This window comes from Mixophyes fleayi, chromosome 4, assembly GCF_038048845.1.
Source record: "Mixophyes fleayi isolate aMixFle1 chromosome 4, aMixFle1.hap1, whole genome shotgun sequence".
Lineage (NCBI taxonomy): Eukaryota > Metazoa > Chordata > Amphibia > Anura > Limnodynastidae > Mixophyes > Mixophyes fleayi.
In genome coordinates, this window is record NC_134405.1 from 49476389 (window position 1) to 49496716 (window position 20328).

The 20328-nt window shown below is 42.3% G+C and overlaps 1 protein-coding gene across 5 annotated transcripts in view; it reads left to right on the plus strand.

Annotated features, from left to right (window-relative positions):
- The window catches only part of PRKACA (protein kinase cAMP-activated catalytic subunit alpha), a 39515-nt gene extending 22821 nt beyond the window's left edge, over positions 1-16694 (plus strand). For all 5 annotated transcript variants that reach the window (XM_075206911.1, XM_075206910.1, XM_075206909.1 and 2 more), the window contains 9 exons: positions 2050-2111; positions 2410-2538; positions 3644-3742; positions 5038-5120; positions 5290-5416; positions 6247-6342; positions 14001-14123; positions 14274-14438; positions 14761-16694. In XM_075206911.1, coding sequence (XP_075063012.1) covers positions 2050-2111; positions 2410-2538; positions 3644-3742; positions 5038-5120; positions 5290-5416; positions 6247-6342; positions 14001-14123; positions 14274-14438; positions 14761-14886 — 1010 coding nt within the window. In that variant the 3' untranslated portion in view covers positions 14887-16694. The remainder of the gene's footprint in view (positions 1-2049; positions 2112-2409; positions 2539-3643; positions 3743-5037; positions 5121-5289; positions 5417-6246; positions 6343-14000; positions 14124-14273; positions 14439-14760) is intronic.
- The last annotated feature ends 3634 nt before the right edge of the window (positions 16695-20328 follow it).

Genomic DNA, 20328 nt, shown 5'->3' on the forward strand with positions numbered 1-20328 from the left:
ATGTTACTGATGCTCATTTCTGAAATGTGCACCAGAGAAACACTGCACCATATTGCCAATAATGGATGTTTAGATGCAGATATGTCCTATACGGTGTATTCTGGGTATCCAAGAGAAGTGTGGTCTATTAACATGTTACCAGCACACTTGGAGGCAAGTCCCAGGCTTTAAGAACATAGAAGGAGGCACCAAGTCTTTATTGACCCATTTAAGGTGCACTGTAGCAGAGGGTACCAACAAGACCGCCTAATCGGTATAGACCTAAAACTCATTGGACATGGTATATCATATGCATATACTGTGCTGCTATATTACGGCTATTTTTAAGAGGTTACCAACAAGAGCATTTTACCATTTTATATATAACGGTCATCTGCATTGGCCATATTGTATGCATATACTGTGCTGTGCTTCTACTGGCTCAATTTATACCTGATCTTATGCAGTTATTCATATTGCCTGCAATTTCTCAGTTGGTGGGTTCTGTCTTTGGATATAATGTAATCCACTGTTCCATTTAGAGCCAATGTTAATGTGTAAACTGGTAATTGCTGCTTTAATACTTCATGCACTTTATTCCCCACTGTTACAGGTAGTGCATGTTCTAATGTTAGCGGCGGTGCAGGTGCACTCTATTCCCCACTGTTACAGGTAGTGCATGTTCTAATGTTAGCGGCGGTGCAGGTGCACTCTATTCCCCACTGTTACAGGTAGTGCATGTTCTAATGTTAGCGGCGGTGCAGGTGCACTCTATTCCCCACTGTTACAGGTAGTGCATGTTCTAATGTTACCGGCGGTGCAGGTGCACTCTATTCCCCACTGTTACAGGTAGTGCATGTTCTAATGTTACCAGCGGTGCAGGTGCACTCTATTCCCCACTGTTACAGGTAGTGCGTGTTCTAATGTTACCGGCGGTGCAGGTGCACTCTATTCCCCACTGTTACAGGTAGTGCGTGTTCTAATGTTACCGGCGGTGCAGGTGCACTCTATTCCCCACTGTTACAGGTAGTGCATGTTCTAATGTTACCGGCGGTGCAGGTGCACTCTATTCCCCAGTGTGTTCCCTCAAAGTACAAGTTCTAATGTTATTGGTGGTGCAGGTGCACTCTATTCCCCACTGTTACAGGTAGTGCGTGTTCTAATGTTACCGGCGGTGCAGGTGCACTCTATTCCCCACTGTTACAGGTAGTGCATGTTCTAATGTTACCGGCGGTGCAGGTGCACTCTATTCCCCACTGTTACAGGTAGTGCATGTTCTAATGTTACCGGCGGTGCAGGTGCACTCTATTCCCCACTGTTACAGGTAGTGCGTGTTCTAATGTTACCGGCGGTGCAGGTGCACTCTATTCCCCACTGTTACAGGTAGTGCGTGTTCTAATGTTACCGGCGGTGCAGGTGCACTCTATTCCCCACTGTTACAGGTAGTGCATGTTCTAATGTTACCGGCGGTGCAGGTGCACTCTATTCCCCACTGTTACAGGTAGTGCATGTTCTAATGTTACCGGCGGTGCAGGTGCATTCTATTCCCCACTGTTACAGGTAGTGCGTGTTCTAATGTTACCGGCGGTGCAGGTGCACTCTATTCCCCAGTGTGTTCCCTCAAAGTACAAGTTCTAATGTTATTGGTGGTGCAGATGCTCTCTTTTCTGCCTCCCCCATGTTGCAGGATGAACAGGCTATACACTCTCTCACACACTCCCTATTTAGCTGTTGGTGGAGCAGGTTTTTCTCTTGCATTGCAAAACAAGCAGTTGGTTATCACTCCAGTCTCTCTTGTGATATTGGAGGTGGGTCAGTGGAAAATTTTGTCTCTGTATATCAAACCAGAAATCTGTGGGACTAGCAATGTTCTGGTTGTATGGCAAGAGATCTCCTTAGCACTAGGGCTAAACAGCTGTGGTCCGTGAGTCTGACAGGTAGGACATTAACTGTTTGTGTGCCTGATGCAAGTTGTACGCAGTGGGTTCTGTTTGTCTATATGTAAGCTATTAACCTGCTATCTTCCCATACGTCCTTGTTCCAGTAAACATTCTATCTATCTTTCTACAGTGAAAGAATTCCTGGCCAAAGCAAAGGAAGACTTCCTGAAAAAATGGGAAAACCCAGCACAGGTAATAGTGCACAACTTGTAATGTTACAAAGTGCATAGCGTGGCGCGCAGGTGACGGTAGGCCGGTGGTAGGGTGCGGCGCAGGTGACGGTAGGCCGGTGGTAGGGTGCGGCGCAGGTGACGGTAGGCCGGTGGTAGGGTGACGTGCAGGTGACAGTAGGGCGGCGGTAGGGTGCCGCGCAGGTGACGGTAGGCTGGCGGTAGGGTGCCCCGCAGGTGGCGGTAGGGTGCCGCACAGGTGGCGGTAGGCAGCATGTAGCGTTTGTGCTCCTCTCACTTCTGCTTTTGTTCCTTCTCAGAACACTTCTCATCTGGAACAGTTTGAGCGCATTAAGACTCTGGGTACAGGCTCATTCGGTCGAGTGATGCTCGTCAGACATAAGGAGAATGGCCATCACTATGCTATGAAGATCTTGGATAAGCAGAAGGTCAGGCGAATAATCTGAATATTATCCCAGTAATGTGGTACACGAGGTCAAAGTATTTTGAGCAAATTTTAATGAATTGAAAATCACTCTGCACCTCGTACAATGAAATTGTGTTTTGTCTAATTGTGTCTGCTGGATTAGAGGGGAATGAATATCATCATCATTTATTTATATAGCGCCACTAATTCCGCAGCACTGTACAGAGAACTCATTCACATCAATCCCTACCCCATTGGAGCTTACAGTCTAAATTCTAAATGAATATGCAATACACCTAGTTTATCTGTCCATACAGGCTGAGTGGGGATCATGTTTGCTCTTTACCTGCCTTCTTCCATTCTATGGGCTAGATTTACTAAGCGGCGGGTTTGAAAAAGTGGAGATGTTGCCTATGGCAACCAATCAGATTCTAGCTTTCATTTATTTAGTGCATTCTACAAAATGACAGCTAGAGTCTGATTGGTTGCCATAGGCAACATCTCCACTTTTTCAACCCCACAGTTTAGTAAATATACCCCTTAGACTCTTTACTATGAACCTCATTGCTGTCTAGCCACTCTCATGCTTGAACATACTCCCAGGAGTAAATGTATCAAGCTGAGAGTTTTCCAGCGGGTTTGAAAAACCAATCAGATTCTAGCTATCATTTATTTAGTACGATCTACAAATTGATAGCTAGAATCTGATTGGTTTCTATAAGCAACATCTTCACTTTTCAAACCCGCCGGAAAACTCTCAGCTTGATACATTTAACCCCCAGTCTGGTATATTGGGAGAGAAGTAAAACACATGACTAAATCTGATGAGAGGGCCGTAGTGACAAAGTCAATGGTTATTAGTGTATCGGAAGATAACATAGTAACAACTTTAACTGCTTTTTAATAGTAAAAAAAACATAACCGCTAATGCAATAAATATTAAATAAATATTCTTGTTGAGCTGTGGAATAATTTGTTTTTGGCAGCCCAGTAACAAAATATAGTAATACTACTTTATTACTAAGAATACTCATTGCGCTGTAATACTCCATTGTTACTGGACGTACTCTGTGCAGCTCCAGGTGTAGTACTCCATTGTTCATGTCATGCTCTGCTTTGTTTGTCAGGTGGTGAAGTTGAAGCAGATTGAGCACACGCTAAATGAAAAGCGCATCCTGCAGGCTGTTAATTTCCCTTTCCTTGTACGCTTGGAGTATTCATTCAAGGTGATTTATTTGGGATAAATGTAGTGGGAACATTCAAATCTGTATTTTCTGTGCCCATTTCTAACTGTGCTGTCATTCTGTAGATTGTTTCTGTCGCTTCATGGTCTAACCTTTTCCCATGTTTGTGTAATCACAATTTCTCTATTCATGCTACCCTCTGATTATCTGCCTCTTCACTCTGATAGTTCTGCCCTTTTCTACCAGTGCCCTATTATCAGTTTACCCCATTGTTACTTGTCTTTCTCTACTACCATCCCATTGTCACAAGTCTAAAACGCTGTCTAATGCCCTATTTTCTTCTTCTTATTTCACCCCGTTGTTGCCAGTTTACCCACTAGTCTAACCCACTATCTCCTGCCTCGGTCTACTACCACCCTGTTACCACCAGTCTAACCCAGTATCTCCTGCCTTGGTCTACTACCACCCTAATATCACCAGTCTAACCCACTATCTCCTGCCTTGGTCTACTACCACCCTATTACCACCAGTCTAACCCACTATCTCCTGCCTTGGTCTACTACCACCCTAATATCACCAGTCTAACCCACTATCTCCTGCCTTGGTCTACTACCACCCTATTACCACCAGTCTAACCCACTATCTCCTGCCTTGGTCTACTACCACCCTATTACCACCAGTCTAACCCAGTATCTCCTGCCTTGGTCTACTACCACCCTATTACCACCAGTCTAACCCAGTATCTCCTGCCTTGGTCTACTACCACCCTATTACCACCAGTCTAACCCACTATCTCCTGCCTTGGTCTACTACCACCCTATTACCACCAGTCTAACCCACTATCTCCTGCCTTGGTCTACTACCACCCTATTATCACCAGTCTAACCCACTATCTCCTGCCTTGGTCTACTACCACCCTATTACCACCAGTCTAACCCAGTATCTCCTGCCTTGGTCTACTACCACCCTATTACCACCAGTCTATCCAGCCATCTCCTGCCTCTTTCTACTACCACCCTATTACCACCAGTCTAACCCAGTATCTCCTGCCTTGGTCTACTACCACCCTATTATCACCAGTCTATCCAGCCATCTCCTGCCTCTTTCTACTACCACCCTATCATTACTAGGCTACACATTCTTTCCTGGGGTTGTATTAGGCAGAACCAGAGGGCAGCCATATGTCCATACTATTGTTAGGACACAGAAGGAGCGATGTCTACTGAATAAGATATGCTATTGTCTCAATCTGTTTGGCCATCAAGTAATAGGCCACATTGTTGCACCTAAGCCCGGCCATTGTGTTGATATTACCTCATTTTGCTCTCATTTCTCAGGATAACACTAATCTGTACATGGTGATGGAATATGTAGCCGGGGGCGAGATGTTCTCTCACCTGCGCAGGATTGGGCGCTTCAGGTAGTAATGCAGTATTAATGTGTAATGTGTGGCTACTGGGGCATGGGGAGAGTTGTTTTTTTTGGCCTGATCTCTTTGGGGTCCTGGATGTAACTTTGGTACACTCTGTAGTATTGTTTTCTCCTTTTCACCACTCAGTAGTGACAGACTGTTACCTGTTTTTGTACAGTGAACCTCACGCCCGCTTTTACGCCTCCCAGATTGTATTAACCTTCGAATACCTGCACTCTCTGGATCTTATATACAGAGACCTGAAACCAGAGAATCTGCTTATAGACCAACAAGGCTACATACAGGTACTGTGCACTCTGATATAAGTCACATACTCAACCAGCTGTCAGGTCTTAGTTGCACTTGTAGTTCCACAGCAGGTGAATCGGCACAGTTTGACTGTCTGCTGTAGGTCATGTTCCTTTTATAGCAGCTTGTGGATAAAATGAAGGACTGGGAGCATCCATCTAGAAGAGATTTATACATAAACTGCAATAATACTGTACATTTAACAAAATATATATTTCTTTGAACCTGTCCGCTTGATTTGAAACAAGTAATCTCATTATGGAGATTTGCAGTGTTTAAGGGTTCTTTTGTGTTAGTGTTTTGCAGAATTGATGGTGCTGTGCTACCATCTTTATGCCTCAAGTAGTTGCTATTGTCTGTTTACTAATGCTGCCAAGCACACACTGCCATCTGTAGGCTAGGCTTAGCAACTGCAGCTCTTCTGTTTTACACAGTGATGTACGGAGGAATTTTGAGGCATATTCTCCTTTACAATCTACACATCTTTATTTTAAGCATAAAAGAACTTGTGACTTTTCCAAAGTGCTGCACTGTGATTCAGAGCAGGATCTCCTGCAAGCTTCTGGCCGTCATTGTTACATGATGGCCAGGCCTATTTGCCGCTGATTTACATCTACATCCCATCAAGTCAATCTTCTGTTGCTTGAAAATGAATTATTTAAAAGTACAATGTATAGTCTCCTGCAATGGTTTTATTACTACTGCCACAAATATTTACATGTAGGAGATGAGACCTTTTTAAAATAGACAATAAGTAAATTATTTGTGTGTACTATGTACATTAGATCCCATTGACATCATTTGTCCTTGTGTGACCTTCCTGCAGGTGACGGATTTTGGGTTTGCCAAGAGAGTCAAGGGAAGAACTTGGACTCTGTGTGGGACCCCGGAGTACTTGGCCCCTGAAATTATTCTTAGTAAGGTAAGTAAGAGAATCCACCGACTTTTCTGGTGTGGGTGGATGTATCTCACATGGAGAGAAGTCAAACATCTCTTAAACAGCAACCTGAATTTTGACTATTTTGTAATACAACTTAAACCTACTTTATCTAGCCCAATATATTATATCCGCAATTGATGTTTCAGATTGCACAGGATCAGCCCACAATCTTTAAACTTTTTATTGTAATTTTCCTATAAATTGTACTGTTGTGACTGTTGCTACATGTGAATTTACATTGGGAATAGGTGAATTTGGCAAAATAAAGGACATGTGTAGTGACTGAGGAATCCCGTATTCTGTATAAGAATACATTGTAGTATGCACAGTGTCCCCATATCATATATGGTCATATTCTCCAGATTTAGTATAGAGAGGGCTCTGTTTTTGTACTGTTAAGACAAGCTTGCACAGCCAGGTGCTTGGGTGTGCAGCAGAATGCACTTTAAAGAGTCCTACAGCAAGGAGCGAGAGTATGAGCCTGAGTGTGGACTGTAGTTTGGGCTTCTATTCTGATTCTCGTTCCTACCAGCACTCTCTTGACAGCATTGACTTGACATAAGCAGACATCAAGTGAATAATTCAAAAAGTTGATAGGAGTAATATTGCACTTTGCTTAAAGGGGAACACAACCCTTCAAAAATGTTACCTGCAATATTTGTTTTGCTGCAGTTTTGTGTCACAGATTTTCTTTGTAAATACATTTGCATTTAATGGTCTGATCTAAGCTGATCTGTTGTCATATCCAGTGGTTGGAGGTGAGTGTAGCAGTCATTACAGATGACTGATCGTAAAGCTCTGTAACCAGTGTAGCCAAAGTATAAATGTCAGAAATAATGTGGTCATTGGGGCTGGGTCACTTATAAATAACTTGTATAAATATATTTAAATTATTAGTGCTGTGCGCCATTTTATATCACTGCAAGTGTACTGATTTTGATACTGCTATGTTTGTGTATTAGGGATGTACTAATTTTTGATGCAGTAGTTATGGTGGAGGAAATGTGTTTGTGTAAGAAAGGAGGAAAGGAAATCCTAAATTGTTAATTAAGTCTTTTCATATCTGAAGTGACAAACACCTGTTTTGGCCTGAATGCCCGGCAGGAGTGCTAACAATGTAGACCGCAAATGTGAGGAAATCAGGTTGATGTGAAAAATAAATTATGTTGGATGCAAGATTAGATTATATCCTGATGTTAGATTATCTAATGTGATATGAGACGTTTCGGTGCCTGGTCGGATCAGGGGGCTGGGCTACCCCCTGACAACGTGTATAAAAAGGAGCTCTGTTTTACCATGTAATGTATCATTTCCCATCTGAACTTCTGGGTGATCACCAGTACCACAAATTGGTGTGTAAAAGTCCTTGTTGGGACTTGTGCAATAAACCATCACTGCTTGAAGATTCTTCCGGCGACTATTACCTGCTGTATCGTGTGACCAACAGATAAGAGCTTACACTCCATCCGTTCCCCGGCTGTCCTGTGTTGAACCCAGCATCTCTGTGTCAACACTCTGCCTGCTACCTGGCAGTCCTGATCATATGAAGTGGTCAGGAGGTAACAGCCAGCCCACAGCAAGGAGGCGCTGCAGCAGCTATACCAACTACCCAGAAGTACGTGTTTCTGGGTAAGGAGCCCAGTGGTGGCAGCCGAATTCTCCTACAACTGTTGAGCAGTTGGTGGGAGTCTTGTGGCAAGGTGACTCCAGTAGGAGTGATCAGTAACAGTTGGTTACTGGCGGTGATAAGGAAACCAAGATAAACTGTACAGGAAGAACATCCCTCCCGTTCTTCCTGCCCCCTACAGACTGAGTGGCTAAGTAAACCCATCCGGTCAGTCATACTTTATATGGGACTGTTTTATTAGCTGTTTGTAATTATAACATACATAATATTTTGGTTTGTCTGGCAATTTGTATGCTGGAAAATAGCTACAGCTTCCTATTTATCAATATGACTGTCAGGAGTGGCCACTTGACTTTTAAAATAGCAGTAACTAATAAAAAATTAGACATCCTCGTATGCAATCATGCATTTACAGTCGTGGCCAAAAACGTTGCCACCTTGCACTTTCTTTTTTTTTTTCCTGCCATGGATGAGCTTCCTGCACCTCTATACTCTCACTTTGGTCCACTCTTCTTGTGCAAACATCCAGTTCTCTCACATCTGAAAGCTGTCTTCTCCCAACTGCTGTTTTCAGATCTCTCCACAGATGTTCTGTGAGATTTAGATCTGGACTCATTGCAGGCCACTTCAGAACAGTCCAGCATCTTTTATTGAACCATTCCTGAGTGCTTGCTAAATTGTTTGGGGTCATCGTCCTGCTGGAAGACCCGTGACCTTCAACAGAGAACCAGTTTTCTGATGCTGCGTTCAACATTTTGCTCCAAAATGACCTAGTAATCTCCAGACTTCATGATGCCATGCACACGTTCAAGGCACCCAGTGCCAGATGCAGTATAGTAACCCCAAACCATCACTGACCCTACTCCATGTCTGTAGGGAAGGTGTTCCTTTATTTATTTATTTATTTATTAAAGCTTCATTTTACTTTCTATAAATATTATGATGATAATATGGTTTACCAATAGAGCTCTAATGAAGTCTTGTGTGTCCATAGGACATTCTCCCAAAATGAATTTGGCTTGTTCAGGTGTGTTTATTGCAAGCTCCTGTCTGGCTTTCTTATGTCTCTCTCTCTCTCCCTCCTAGCAGTGGGAACCTCCTGGGCCTCCTACTATATAAATCCCTTTCATTGAGTTGCCAATAGATGTAGCAAGTTGAAACTGGTGTACCTTGTCTCTAAAGGTCAGCTTGAATCTGTTTGGCAGTTGATTGAGGGGCTTTCACCATTGGAACAAACCTGTGCTTTTTTTCTTCCAGCCCTATCAAAGGAGGTTGGCACTGCGCCGTGTTCCTTAAACTTCATGATAACATTACGTATGGTGGGAATGGGGACATCAAGGTCTCTGTAGCCAAGCATAGTAAATCTCAAGCCAACAAATTAATCTCCAATATTCTGCCTGACCTCCTCAGACAATGCTCTGGCTTTCTTTCTTTTCTTCCTGCTCATTGCAGTGCACACAGTGACACAAAAAAAATCTATAAATATATACCTTATTTCTACTTCAGCTAAGGGGCACAGGCTCATATTGGGTTTAAGCACCACCCACAGGAGGCAGAGCACTTGAATAAAGAATAGACCCTTCATCTCCCTACTTAACCCCATTTTCAACCAAGCAGCTTCTTTTTCCAGTGCCAGTTGCAAGGAGCTTAGTGCCACAGTGTTATGCTGTGGCCTTATTACTCTAGTTTTCTTGTAAACCTTGTTTCTGCAGGTTGGCTCTTCAGCAATGTCTTCCCTTACATCCTAAAGGTGGGTGAAGAAAGAGATTTTGGCGTTTCCTTCCTCTATCTTCCAATGAATTGCATCCTTTCCCTCTACTTCCTATCTCCCATTCCCTCGGCTAATTTCCAGAATCTACTAGAACCTAACTGCTATAGCTTAGGCCAGGCCTGGCCAACCTGTGACTCTCCAGATGTTGTGAATTTACGAGCCTCTGTATGGTTTGCCTGTAGATAGGCAGCCAACAACTGGCAGGGAATGCTGGGACATGTAGTTTCAAAACACCTGGAGAGCCACAGATTGTTCAGGCCTGGCCTATACAGTAGACAGGGTGCAATGCCCCAGACATGCGTTCTCAGTCAAACAAGCATCTTAAAAACCTGTATTCTTTTGCATTAGAGGATATTCAGACAGGGTCTGTATGTCCTGCCATGGATGCACCAGTTTCTAGGTTGTCAAAGCAGACCACTATTCCACTTCCAGATTTGACTTTAATGGACCTTACTGATAAGTGTAAATGGTCTGTTTTAAGGTTGTTTTTCCACAGCATATTCAGCCTTATCCCCAGATTTTGTTATTGCCATGTTACCGCAAGTGATGGAGAAATGGGCTCAGGAGCTGCAGACGGCCTCAGAGGCTTCTCTTCTTCATGTTACAATTTTTAGGTCAGCGCAAGAAGGATTTATTCTCTCTAGGGGAAGCAGCCTTCATTACAGAGAACTTTGGTTCAAATCTACGCTAAATGTGAAGGCAGAAAGGGCCGTCTGGCTTTGTCAGTGGACCCTTACTCTCTAGTTGCCTTTCTCTTTCTGTGAAAGTACCTTTTTGGACCTCAATTATGGAGCAAGGGATCGTACTGGTCTACAAAGAATGGATTTGATGCCTGTTGATTTCTCAAATGTCAGGAGTTAGGGGATAAATTTATCTGTCTGTGTTCAAGGCTAAAGCGCTAACTTTGTCTACGGACTTCAGCTTAGCCCGCTCAGGCTTGCATGCAACACTCCTGGTATTCTTGTACGTGTTCCAAACCATTTAGGCAGGTAGCCAAATGTAACTATGCATTATTCTATTAAACAATAACAGTTACAATGTAATCGGCACATTGTATACACATAACATTAATAATGTATAAAGGGGCATAAACATAAGGGGAACACATGCTGGAGAGAAAATGTTTCCAGTGATTATTGAGGCACTCTACCCAATTGAAGTCCCAAATCACGCATAGATTACTGCAGCGGTCCAGGCCAGATATAACACATTTCTGGTGGACATGCACTAGCGCACAGATCTGAACATGGGTGTCACATATACCTTCAATACTTTTGCAGTCCTGTCACAGCAGTTCAGGCCAGTAGGGACCATAATCCCCAGCCAGTCCTTGCTCCAACAGCTGCCAAATAAATGCCTTGTTGTCTTTGGGATGGGAGTTTTGTACCGTTCCATGTTTCTATTTATGGCCTCCTGGGAGAGTGCTCCTCTGATTCTCATACCTATTGGAGGGTGTTATGTCTAAGGGACTAGCCCAGAGGCATGGGGATACTGGCTGTCATGACTTCACCCCCTACAGGCAGAGCCGTAACGAGGCCGATGCGGGCGGTGCCGCCGCCCAGGGCGCAGTCCCAAGGGGGCGCAGTGGCCGCCCGCACCTGCCTCTGTGTGAGGAGTGATTAAAAAAAAAAAAAATGAAACAGACCTCAGATTCAGACTGCCGGCCGCCCGGCGCATCCAAAATGGCGGCAGGCACCCGGCTCCACCCCCTTCTGAACTCTGCCCTCTGCCTCAGCGTATGATGTCATGACGTTGCTAGGCAGCAGAGGAGCAGAGTAGCAAAGAGGAGCCACGGCTGGTCAGGAATAAAGACAACAAAGGTAAGCTTCTAAGCAGGGGAAAGGGGATGTGTGTTGCTATTATGGAGGGAGGAGGGGGGTTGTGAACTGCTATTAGGGAGGGGGGGGGCATGTAAGCTGCTATTATGGAGGGGGGGATGTGAGCTGCTATTATGGACGGAGGGGGGGGGGGTGTGAATTGCTATTATGGAGGGAGGGGGGATGTGTGCTGCTATTATGGAGGGGAGGAATGTGTGCTGCATCTTGCTATTATGGAGGGGGGGATGCTGCTATGCTTTATGGGGGAAGGGGGGGTATGCTGCCATAATGTGTGAGGAAAGGGTGGATGTATTAATATAATGTGTGATATGAGGATAGGGAGGTTGGGTGTCTTAGTACATGGGTGGGAGGTAGGCTATTAATTTAATGGTGACGTTTAGGTGGGGGCTTATTATTTAATGGGTACTATTCTATTTGTGGGGTGCTGGTGGGTCAATTTAATTTATTGATGGGGCTTTTTAATTTAATGGTGGGGTCTATTAATTTCAGGTGAGGTATTTATCTGTATTGCAGTCACACGAATGCTCTCTGTATTGTATGGTGGTCATAGGAATGCTCTCTAAAGTATGGCGGTCACACGAATGCTCTCTGTATTGTATGGAGGTCACAGGAATGCTCTCTATGGTATGGCGGACACTAGGAGGCTCTTTATATTGTATGTGTGTGTGTGTGTGTGTGTGTATATATATATGTGTGTGTGTGTGTGTGTGTGTATATATATATATATATATATATATATATATATATATATATATATATATATATATATATATATATATATATATATATATATATATTCATTTCGTGTGATGGTGATAAGGGGGCCACTGTGATAAAGATGGCTCCATGGCACGGTGTGATAAAGGAGAAACTGTGATGGAGGGCACAGTGTGATGATTGTGCAGTGTGATACAGATGGTACCGTTACATTTATGTTTTAATTTGTTTCAGTGAGTTTTATTTCAATAACCAATTAATTTTTTATACAGCTAGCATGTGATAGCTGCATTTAAAGTACTTGATTCTATGGAGGCTTATTACATAAAGATTCTTACAAAGCCAGACAGAGAAGAATGGGGAGGGAGGGGGTTTCAGTGCAGTCTAGAACTTGTAAAGTGCTAGCCACGCCCCCACAGTAGGTTGACCACGCCCACTCGATAATTGACACTCCCACTTAGACGGGGGGGCGCCGGTTCCCTGTCTCGCCCAGGGCACTGAAATGGCTAGTTACGGCACAGGGCTCGGTTCCTGTAAGTCTGGCGGTGGGCGCTCTGGGATACTGGTGAGTACACCCCGTGAATAATTTCTTGTGAAAAGTTGGAGAGGGGTTTTCTATTTCTATTCTCCAGCTCTTAGTCACCCGAAATAGCATTGGAACACATCGATGGAGAGTTACAATGTTACACACGGTTATTGGTAGGAATTAGGCAGGCAGTGGGACTAGAAACATTGATCTTCAGTGGAACAGGTCTGCAAGGTGGACACATCCTTTTTATTGTGTGCATTGTTACCTTAGCCAAGTTGAGAGGAGCTTTGACAAGAAGGTGCTGCATGTAGTCTTTCAGACACCCCCAATTAAATTAGAGGCTTTGAAATGGTCTTTTTTTCCCTCCTCTTTGGCTAAAGGAATAAATGAGATTTGTTACTGATAAATTTTCTTTCTTGGTGGCCATAGGGAGAACACAGACTGCAGTGCGTTTGTTGACTTTGGTTGAACTCTTGAGCATGGTTTCTGGTTCAGAATTGTTTTGTTTTGCTAGAGTTCTGTTTTTTTTGTTTTTTTTTTGTTTTTCCCCAGCTCCTCGTTACTATACACCTTGGCTAGACTTCAGGGTTAAGTAAGGAAAAAGAGGTCTTGTCTTTTCTTCAAGTACCAACAGGGAAAACAGTTTATTATTTACTGGATTGTCATCTATGTAATTTATTGGAGGTTTAGATTATTTCTATGTATAAAGTGTTTTTGTGCTGTTTTTTTTTTTTTCTTCCCATTGTTTTTGTCTTTATTTTAACATTACTTCCCAAATTTACTAATGTTTTCGTCATGGGGTGTGCTCTAATTTGGCATGTTGGGAGGTATGTTTTTGTTTTATAAAAAAAAAAAGGTAATTCTGTATTAAATAGATACCTTAGTTTTGGAGGTCATAGACATGTAACATGTGACTAGCATATTAGGGAATGTTATTAGTAGCTAAAATTACATTTTTACTACTCTATAAGAAGGAATGAAAGGATTCAGTGGACAAAGTATGTCCCAGAAAAGAATAGCCCATAATTCCTGTCCAGTTAGCAATAGCCAGTGGCCCAATTTGTCCTGCACTCATTGACTCTGGTTTCATCACTGTGCTAGTAAATTAGAGGCAATAAGATTTTGGTTTATAATACAAGTTCTTTTTTTGTTTCCTAGGGGTATAATAAGGCTGTGGACTGGTGGGCTCTTGGTGTCCTGATTTATGAAATGGCTGCAGGTTATCCTCCATTCTTTGCAGATCAGCCTATTCAGATCTATGAAAAGATTGTATCTGGGAAGGTAATGGACCCGTGTTGATTTGTCTCAATACATTAACTTTTTTAAACTCCTCTACTTTTACTTATAAACCCCTTCCTTTGTCCCGTATTTCACCTTTTCCACTTACCTTTTTTGTTACAAAACTTGACTTGAGTGCTCTTACTCTTACAGGTCCGGTTCCCCTCTCACTTCAGTTCTGATTTGAAGGATCTTCTCAGAAACCTTTTGCAGGTTGACCTTACCAAGCGATTTGGGAACCTGAAGAATGGTGTGACAGACATCAAGGGCCATAAATGGTTCAGCACCACAGACTGGATTGCAGTCTATCAGAAGAAGGTACAGGGAAAATTGAGAAAGCGGTTAATAGAAAACAGTGTGGAATGGTGTGATTTGTAGGAAAGTATTTCTGATGTTGAAAGATACAAAGCCTGGTAGATTGGTACCCTAGCAACTCCTGTAAGGCCTCTGTTCCAGAGAATTGAGTGTTTGGAGGCCTTTTTAAAGGGGAGTTCCTATTAAAGTATACTAGGAAAAATTTACAATTACATAGTTTAATACAGTCAATTCCTACCATAAAATGCTTATTCTCCTATCATGTCCATTCTGAATAACCCCTCAAATTCAGTTCTTCATTTTTCACTGATTTTCTGTGTCTCAGGTGGAGGCCCCATTCATACCCAAGTGCAAGGGCCCGGGTGACACCAGTAATTTTGATGACTATGAAGAAGAAGAGATCAGAGTCTCCATTACGGATAAGTGCGCCAAAGAATTCTCTGAGTTCTGAAGAGCGTATTGAGAGCAGGAGCCATTACCTAAGACCTCCCGCAATCAAGAGACCGATGGAGAGAACGCCGCTGACCGGCACAAAAACTTCTCCTTCCCTTTCACACTCCCCACCTCTCTAGCTTTTATTAGTGGTGCAGAATTGACTTGGCGGCCATCTTATTTTATCCTGGATCTGGTGGTGCTGGTTTCGATTGGTCCTGGAGATTCCCGGTCTCTGTCATCCCCACTTCCCTCACACTTTTGCTTCTCTCCTTGACAGATCAGAGGGGCCAAGAAAGTTATTTAAATGTGACTGGTTCCTCTAGGGTGGAGTCAGAACCTTAGGGGCAGGCCCATATCCTTCAGGAGTGTGGCCTATGTTTGTTTTTTTGTTTTTTTTTTAACCATTTTCATCCGAAGAGCTTGGCTACTGGTTTTTAATCATTTAGTTTACATAGTTTATAAATATTGAACTGTTTTAATCTGAATTCTCTTTCCCGCCACACACTGTCCTGTTGCCCAGCTTTCTCTATCCTAGAATGACTTTTAAACTGAAAGTGCCAGTTTTTACCCCCACCTCACACTACTGTTTAGTTCACATACCCACTTTTTTGCCTCTGGGTTAACCTCTTCTCCCATCATTGCTGCCATAACCTTCATCTGGTATGCTCACTCGTACCACATTGGCTGTCTACAAAAAATACTTTGTTAGCAGGTATTGGAAATGGGCTATTATAGGAGAGTAACCAAACCTCTGCTGTGCCCCGCTCGCCAGTATGAAGTTTTAAAAGGGAGCTGGCCATCACAATGGGTTTTTAGGGGGTTTCAGCAGACACACAGGTCTTAAAATGTAATTTCTTGGGTGAGATAGGTATTCTGTTTTATACTGCTGTGACGCTGAGCGATAGATGAGAATAGAGGGCTGATTTCTTGTACTAACACCCCACTAATATAATGCTGTCAACTGAAAATCTATTGGGGACTTTAGGCAATAAGACACTGTTATCCTGAAGTAATAACAGGAATCTTTGGCCATTATGTGTACGAGATGCCGTTTTGTCCTGTTCTGGTGGGTTATAACCAATTTATTAGGGCAATAAGACACTTGGACTATGCTGTTGGCTTTTGTTAGGGTTGTTTTCACCGAACCCACTACAAAGTGCCTTATTGTCCCAAACACTTTGTTAAAGAAGAGCAGTGAGTACATAGAGGATATCATCCAATGCTTAACTAGGCTAAGGACAGTGGCCCATTGTTTTACAATGAGTAATAAGCCAAGAATAAAGTGAGCCGTGTCTGAGAGAATTGTATTGAATAAACCTTCCTGACGGTATTTTACTTACGGTAGCGAGAAATTACAATGACTATGGGACTTGTTTGGCGGTTTCTTCCCATCCACCCAGCACTAGATGTTACTGTTTTATTCAGATTGGTGAAACCCAAGGTAGTTTGTTGGATTTTGTTACATGTTGGTGTTGTGTAGTCCATCTTTTAGTGATGAGGGCACTAAAATATATTTATATCCTGCCTAAATGTTGCTGGGACATCATCAATGTAAGAATAATGTTTTTCAATCAAAATTGGGGTTCTAAAGCTTGGAGACATTGGATAGTTCACCTCCCATCCAGGGAAGTTGAGGCTTGTTTCTGAATTCCCATCTCCAAAAGATGATGGTTATGGAGTCAGTCTCCGTGAAGTGTTAAGATTTGTTATAGGACACTCCTATAAACTGGGACCGTACCGTAGAAATCATGCTGAAAAATGTTAACTCTTCCCTAATGTATAACAGTATATTGTTTAATAAAGGCCAAATCCACATAATCTTAATATTGTTCCATTGTTCACCACTGGCTTTCCAAACCAGGTCCTCCATGGCTAATAGACCAGGTTCTGTAGCAATACACCTAATTTTACCGTTTAGTGCTATATGGTCTGCAACACTATTGCTTACTAATTTGGGAAGTCCCCAGCTATTCTGGGGCTATGAAGGACTTCAGTGGGAATATCGGCATGAAAGGGGACATTTTAAATCCAGTATGAAGGTTGTGAAACTTGAAAAATAGGACACACTCTCTTCACCCTGTTTATAACACGACAAGTGAAAGAGGGCTGGCTTATTACAGTCATAGATGGTGAGGGAAGTGGGATAATTTGGGGGCAGATCTGTGAATTTCAAATGCGTATTCACTTAATAGAATATATATATATATATATATATATATATATATATATATATATATATATATATATTCTGATTTACTTATATATAATACACACTCACTTCTTACATGTGTTATACTGTAAACATTTGAAACAAATTACCAATAAAGTTTTGTTTAAAAAAAAAATATAGATTTTTTTTTTTTTTTATTATTACAATTATTTGGAAGGGGTATATAATGTTGTCATTTTAGTTATTTCCGTTTTGAAATAATACACCTGCTTCTAGTAAGAAATATTAATTTAGGAGTTTGACTGAAGATGTTTCATATATGACCAGGATGCATGGATGTGTTGCTTTTTGCAGTCTGAAATCCTTTGGCAGAACAAGACCATTGTTGGCGTATTATCTAATGTTTATATAGCACTAAAATACTACCTAGTACTTTACCATGAGAGAATGTTTATTCATTCATCTGTCGGTGACCCAGTGTCTCTTGCACTCTGAATATATATTTCCTCCTCAGACTCCATAGCAGTCCTCACATGTGGGTCATTGCGTAATCAGTCGAGTAGTGAGTGTATTAAGGTGTTTTTCATTTTATGAGCTGTCCTGGGGTGTCGCTCACTTTGGGCATGTTCACTGAGACAGAGGTGGCCCCTTGGCTGTTCTTTACAACCATTGGGTAGTGAATGCGAGTAAAAGCTTGCGCTCTCTAAATTTAAAAGACTCGACAGCCACCGCGTCATCAGGTAATGTGACCCAAGCTGAGGACGTCGCTTCCAGGTCCGTAAGGAGAGCAGTTAGTTTTCAGACTTCTAGTGTTGCTTGCAACATGCATTCCTGAGTCCTAGTACACACTCTGCAGAATGGATTTATAATCAGCCCTGAAAAAGCCAAAGACACTAATATATAAGCCCCTAGCTAGCATTGTTTGTTCATGAGGTTTTGTCCTATAATCACACTTGTGGAGTATCTTGATTACAAAGAGGCTTCATGTGTGGACATTTAACCATGAGCTGATAGATGCAAACATATTAAAACAACTATGGGAATTAAGTATATATTAAGTATATATAACGGTGCCTTGCAGGATGCCTTTTTTTGGAGATAAGCAACAATAATGTAGTGTTCACAATGCACGGGGGCTTTAGAGATCTGGATAAGGTATGGGATCAATTGCAGTAGCTGCAATCCAATTTTTTTTTTTTCTATCCTATTCAAGAAACTGAAACCACTGAGTAGGACTTACTTAAAGTGGGACCTAAAGTTGATCCTGCAGCTGCCTATCTTTTGGTAAAAACTGCTATCCCATGAGAAGATTCAGGTCCATTAAAAGACCTAATGCATATGAAAATGGAAAATGTTTTAAATCTTCATATCCTCAGTCTAGAGTAGCTGTAGACAGAATCTGGATGGATTCTCTGTATAAGGACATCTAAGAATAACAGTAGACACTGTAAATTCTGAAAATAGGAATTGATTTCCTCTATGTGGGGCATCACTGGATATGATCACAGTTTCTGACAGAAGTGTAGCTTCAACAACTGTGGCGTTGGGAGCCCTTTGACTGCATTTCCTGGGCAGCAGATCAACAGTAAAAATATTGCTTATATACGCTCCATTTTTAAGATGGCTTTTGTTTTGGTGGCAAACTAGATACCATGATTCAGAAAATTACAGGAGGTAAATTACATAATTTGCCACTAAATTGTAGAAGTCCTTTTCCTGCTTCATCCTCAAGTCAACTAAGAGGCCCAAAGCCAGTGTCCAGGCCAGCAGCACACTAGCCAGTATGTGGTAAATGCATGATAGTGCCCTTTTCATTCCTTTAAGGGAAAGATCGAGAAATTCTCAATGACTTGTGGTTAATACACCCTCCAGGAGGCTTGGTGGGTGGCAGGAGTGCATCATATACGGAGGCCTGAACACTACGCAACATTCCTGGGTTTGGGATATTGTGAACAAAGGTTACAAGATAGAGTTTTGAGTGCTACCCAAGAAAAGTGGTTTTGTGAAATCAAAGATTCCGCCTTCCCCGCTAGACATGATGGGATTAGGCAGCTGTCCACAGACACACATGGAGAAAGAGGTAATTTCTCTAGTACCGAACGTTTAGAGAGGCACCGGCTTTTAATCCAGACTTTTTATGGTAGAAAAACAGTCAGGAGGGTTTTGAACAGTTCTCAGTATGAGAAGATTCAATTTCTGCAAACAAGACATTTCTGCGTGGCGTCCGTATACTTTATTCTCAGTGCAAGAGATGTCCTTACATGAATAGATTTAGAGGATGCATATTCCAATTGCAAGTAACGCCATTGATTTCTCAAATTCTTCAGCCTAGAGGACATTTCCAGTTTACCAGTCTGCCATTTGACAACTCTGGCTGCCTCTCAGAAGGCAGGGAATAGCAGTTTGGCCTTATCTGGATCATAATTCTGGTAATGGGGAAATTGGAACATAGAACATGTTCTTTCCTACAAGAACAAGGTTAGGTCATAAGTACAGCCCAGAGTCACCTTGCATGTTGTCAACAGCTGCAATTTCTGGAAATACAGATAGACACAACAAAAGACAATGCATCTGTGTCAGGGAAGGCTTATCGACATTCAACATCTGATGTATTAAATTAAGTGTTGTCCATCTTCAATAAGAGATTGTCTCAGGCTATTAGAAATGTATTACTCAACAATAGGGATCCTTCCATGGGTGAAATGGCATATGAGGAATCTTAAACTAAAGGTACTTGGTCAGTTGGATCGTAGTTCAGAATCTCTAGATCAGACTATAACAGTTACACAGAGCACAAGGGAGTATCTCGACTCTCAGAACCAGAATGCACTGTAAACGGCAGATTCAAGATTAAAGGGTGGGCTGCTCCTCTGCACACAGAGGTATTCCAATACAACATTTTGTACCTTTGTTGCAACATAAACATTCATGATCTTCTCGGACTACCGTATGGTAGTGGCATTCGAAAACCTACAAGGAGACACTAAGAGCAAATCCATGATGACAGAGGGTTCAACACTCGTATCATGGACAGAAAACAATCTAAAATTAATTTCGGCTCCTCGGCTAGTAGTCAAGGGCATCAGGGTGACCGATTATCTTATCCGATCCACCAAGGAAAATGGGCATTACAGAAAGTGTTTAAAAAGTTGGTGGAAAAGTTGTAGGTACCTCAAATAGATATGATGGCGACAAGTTGAGACAAAGGCAAAGCAATTCTGCTCCTGTCCCAAAGACTCCAGAGCAGAGGTAATATATTTGACAATATCTGGGAGCTTCAGAATGGGG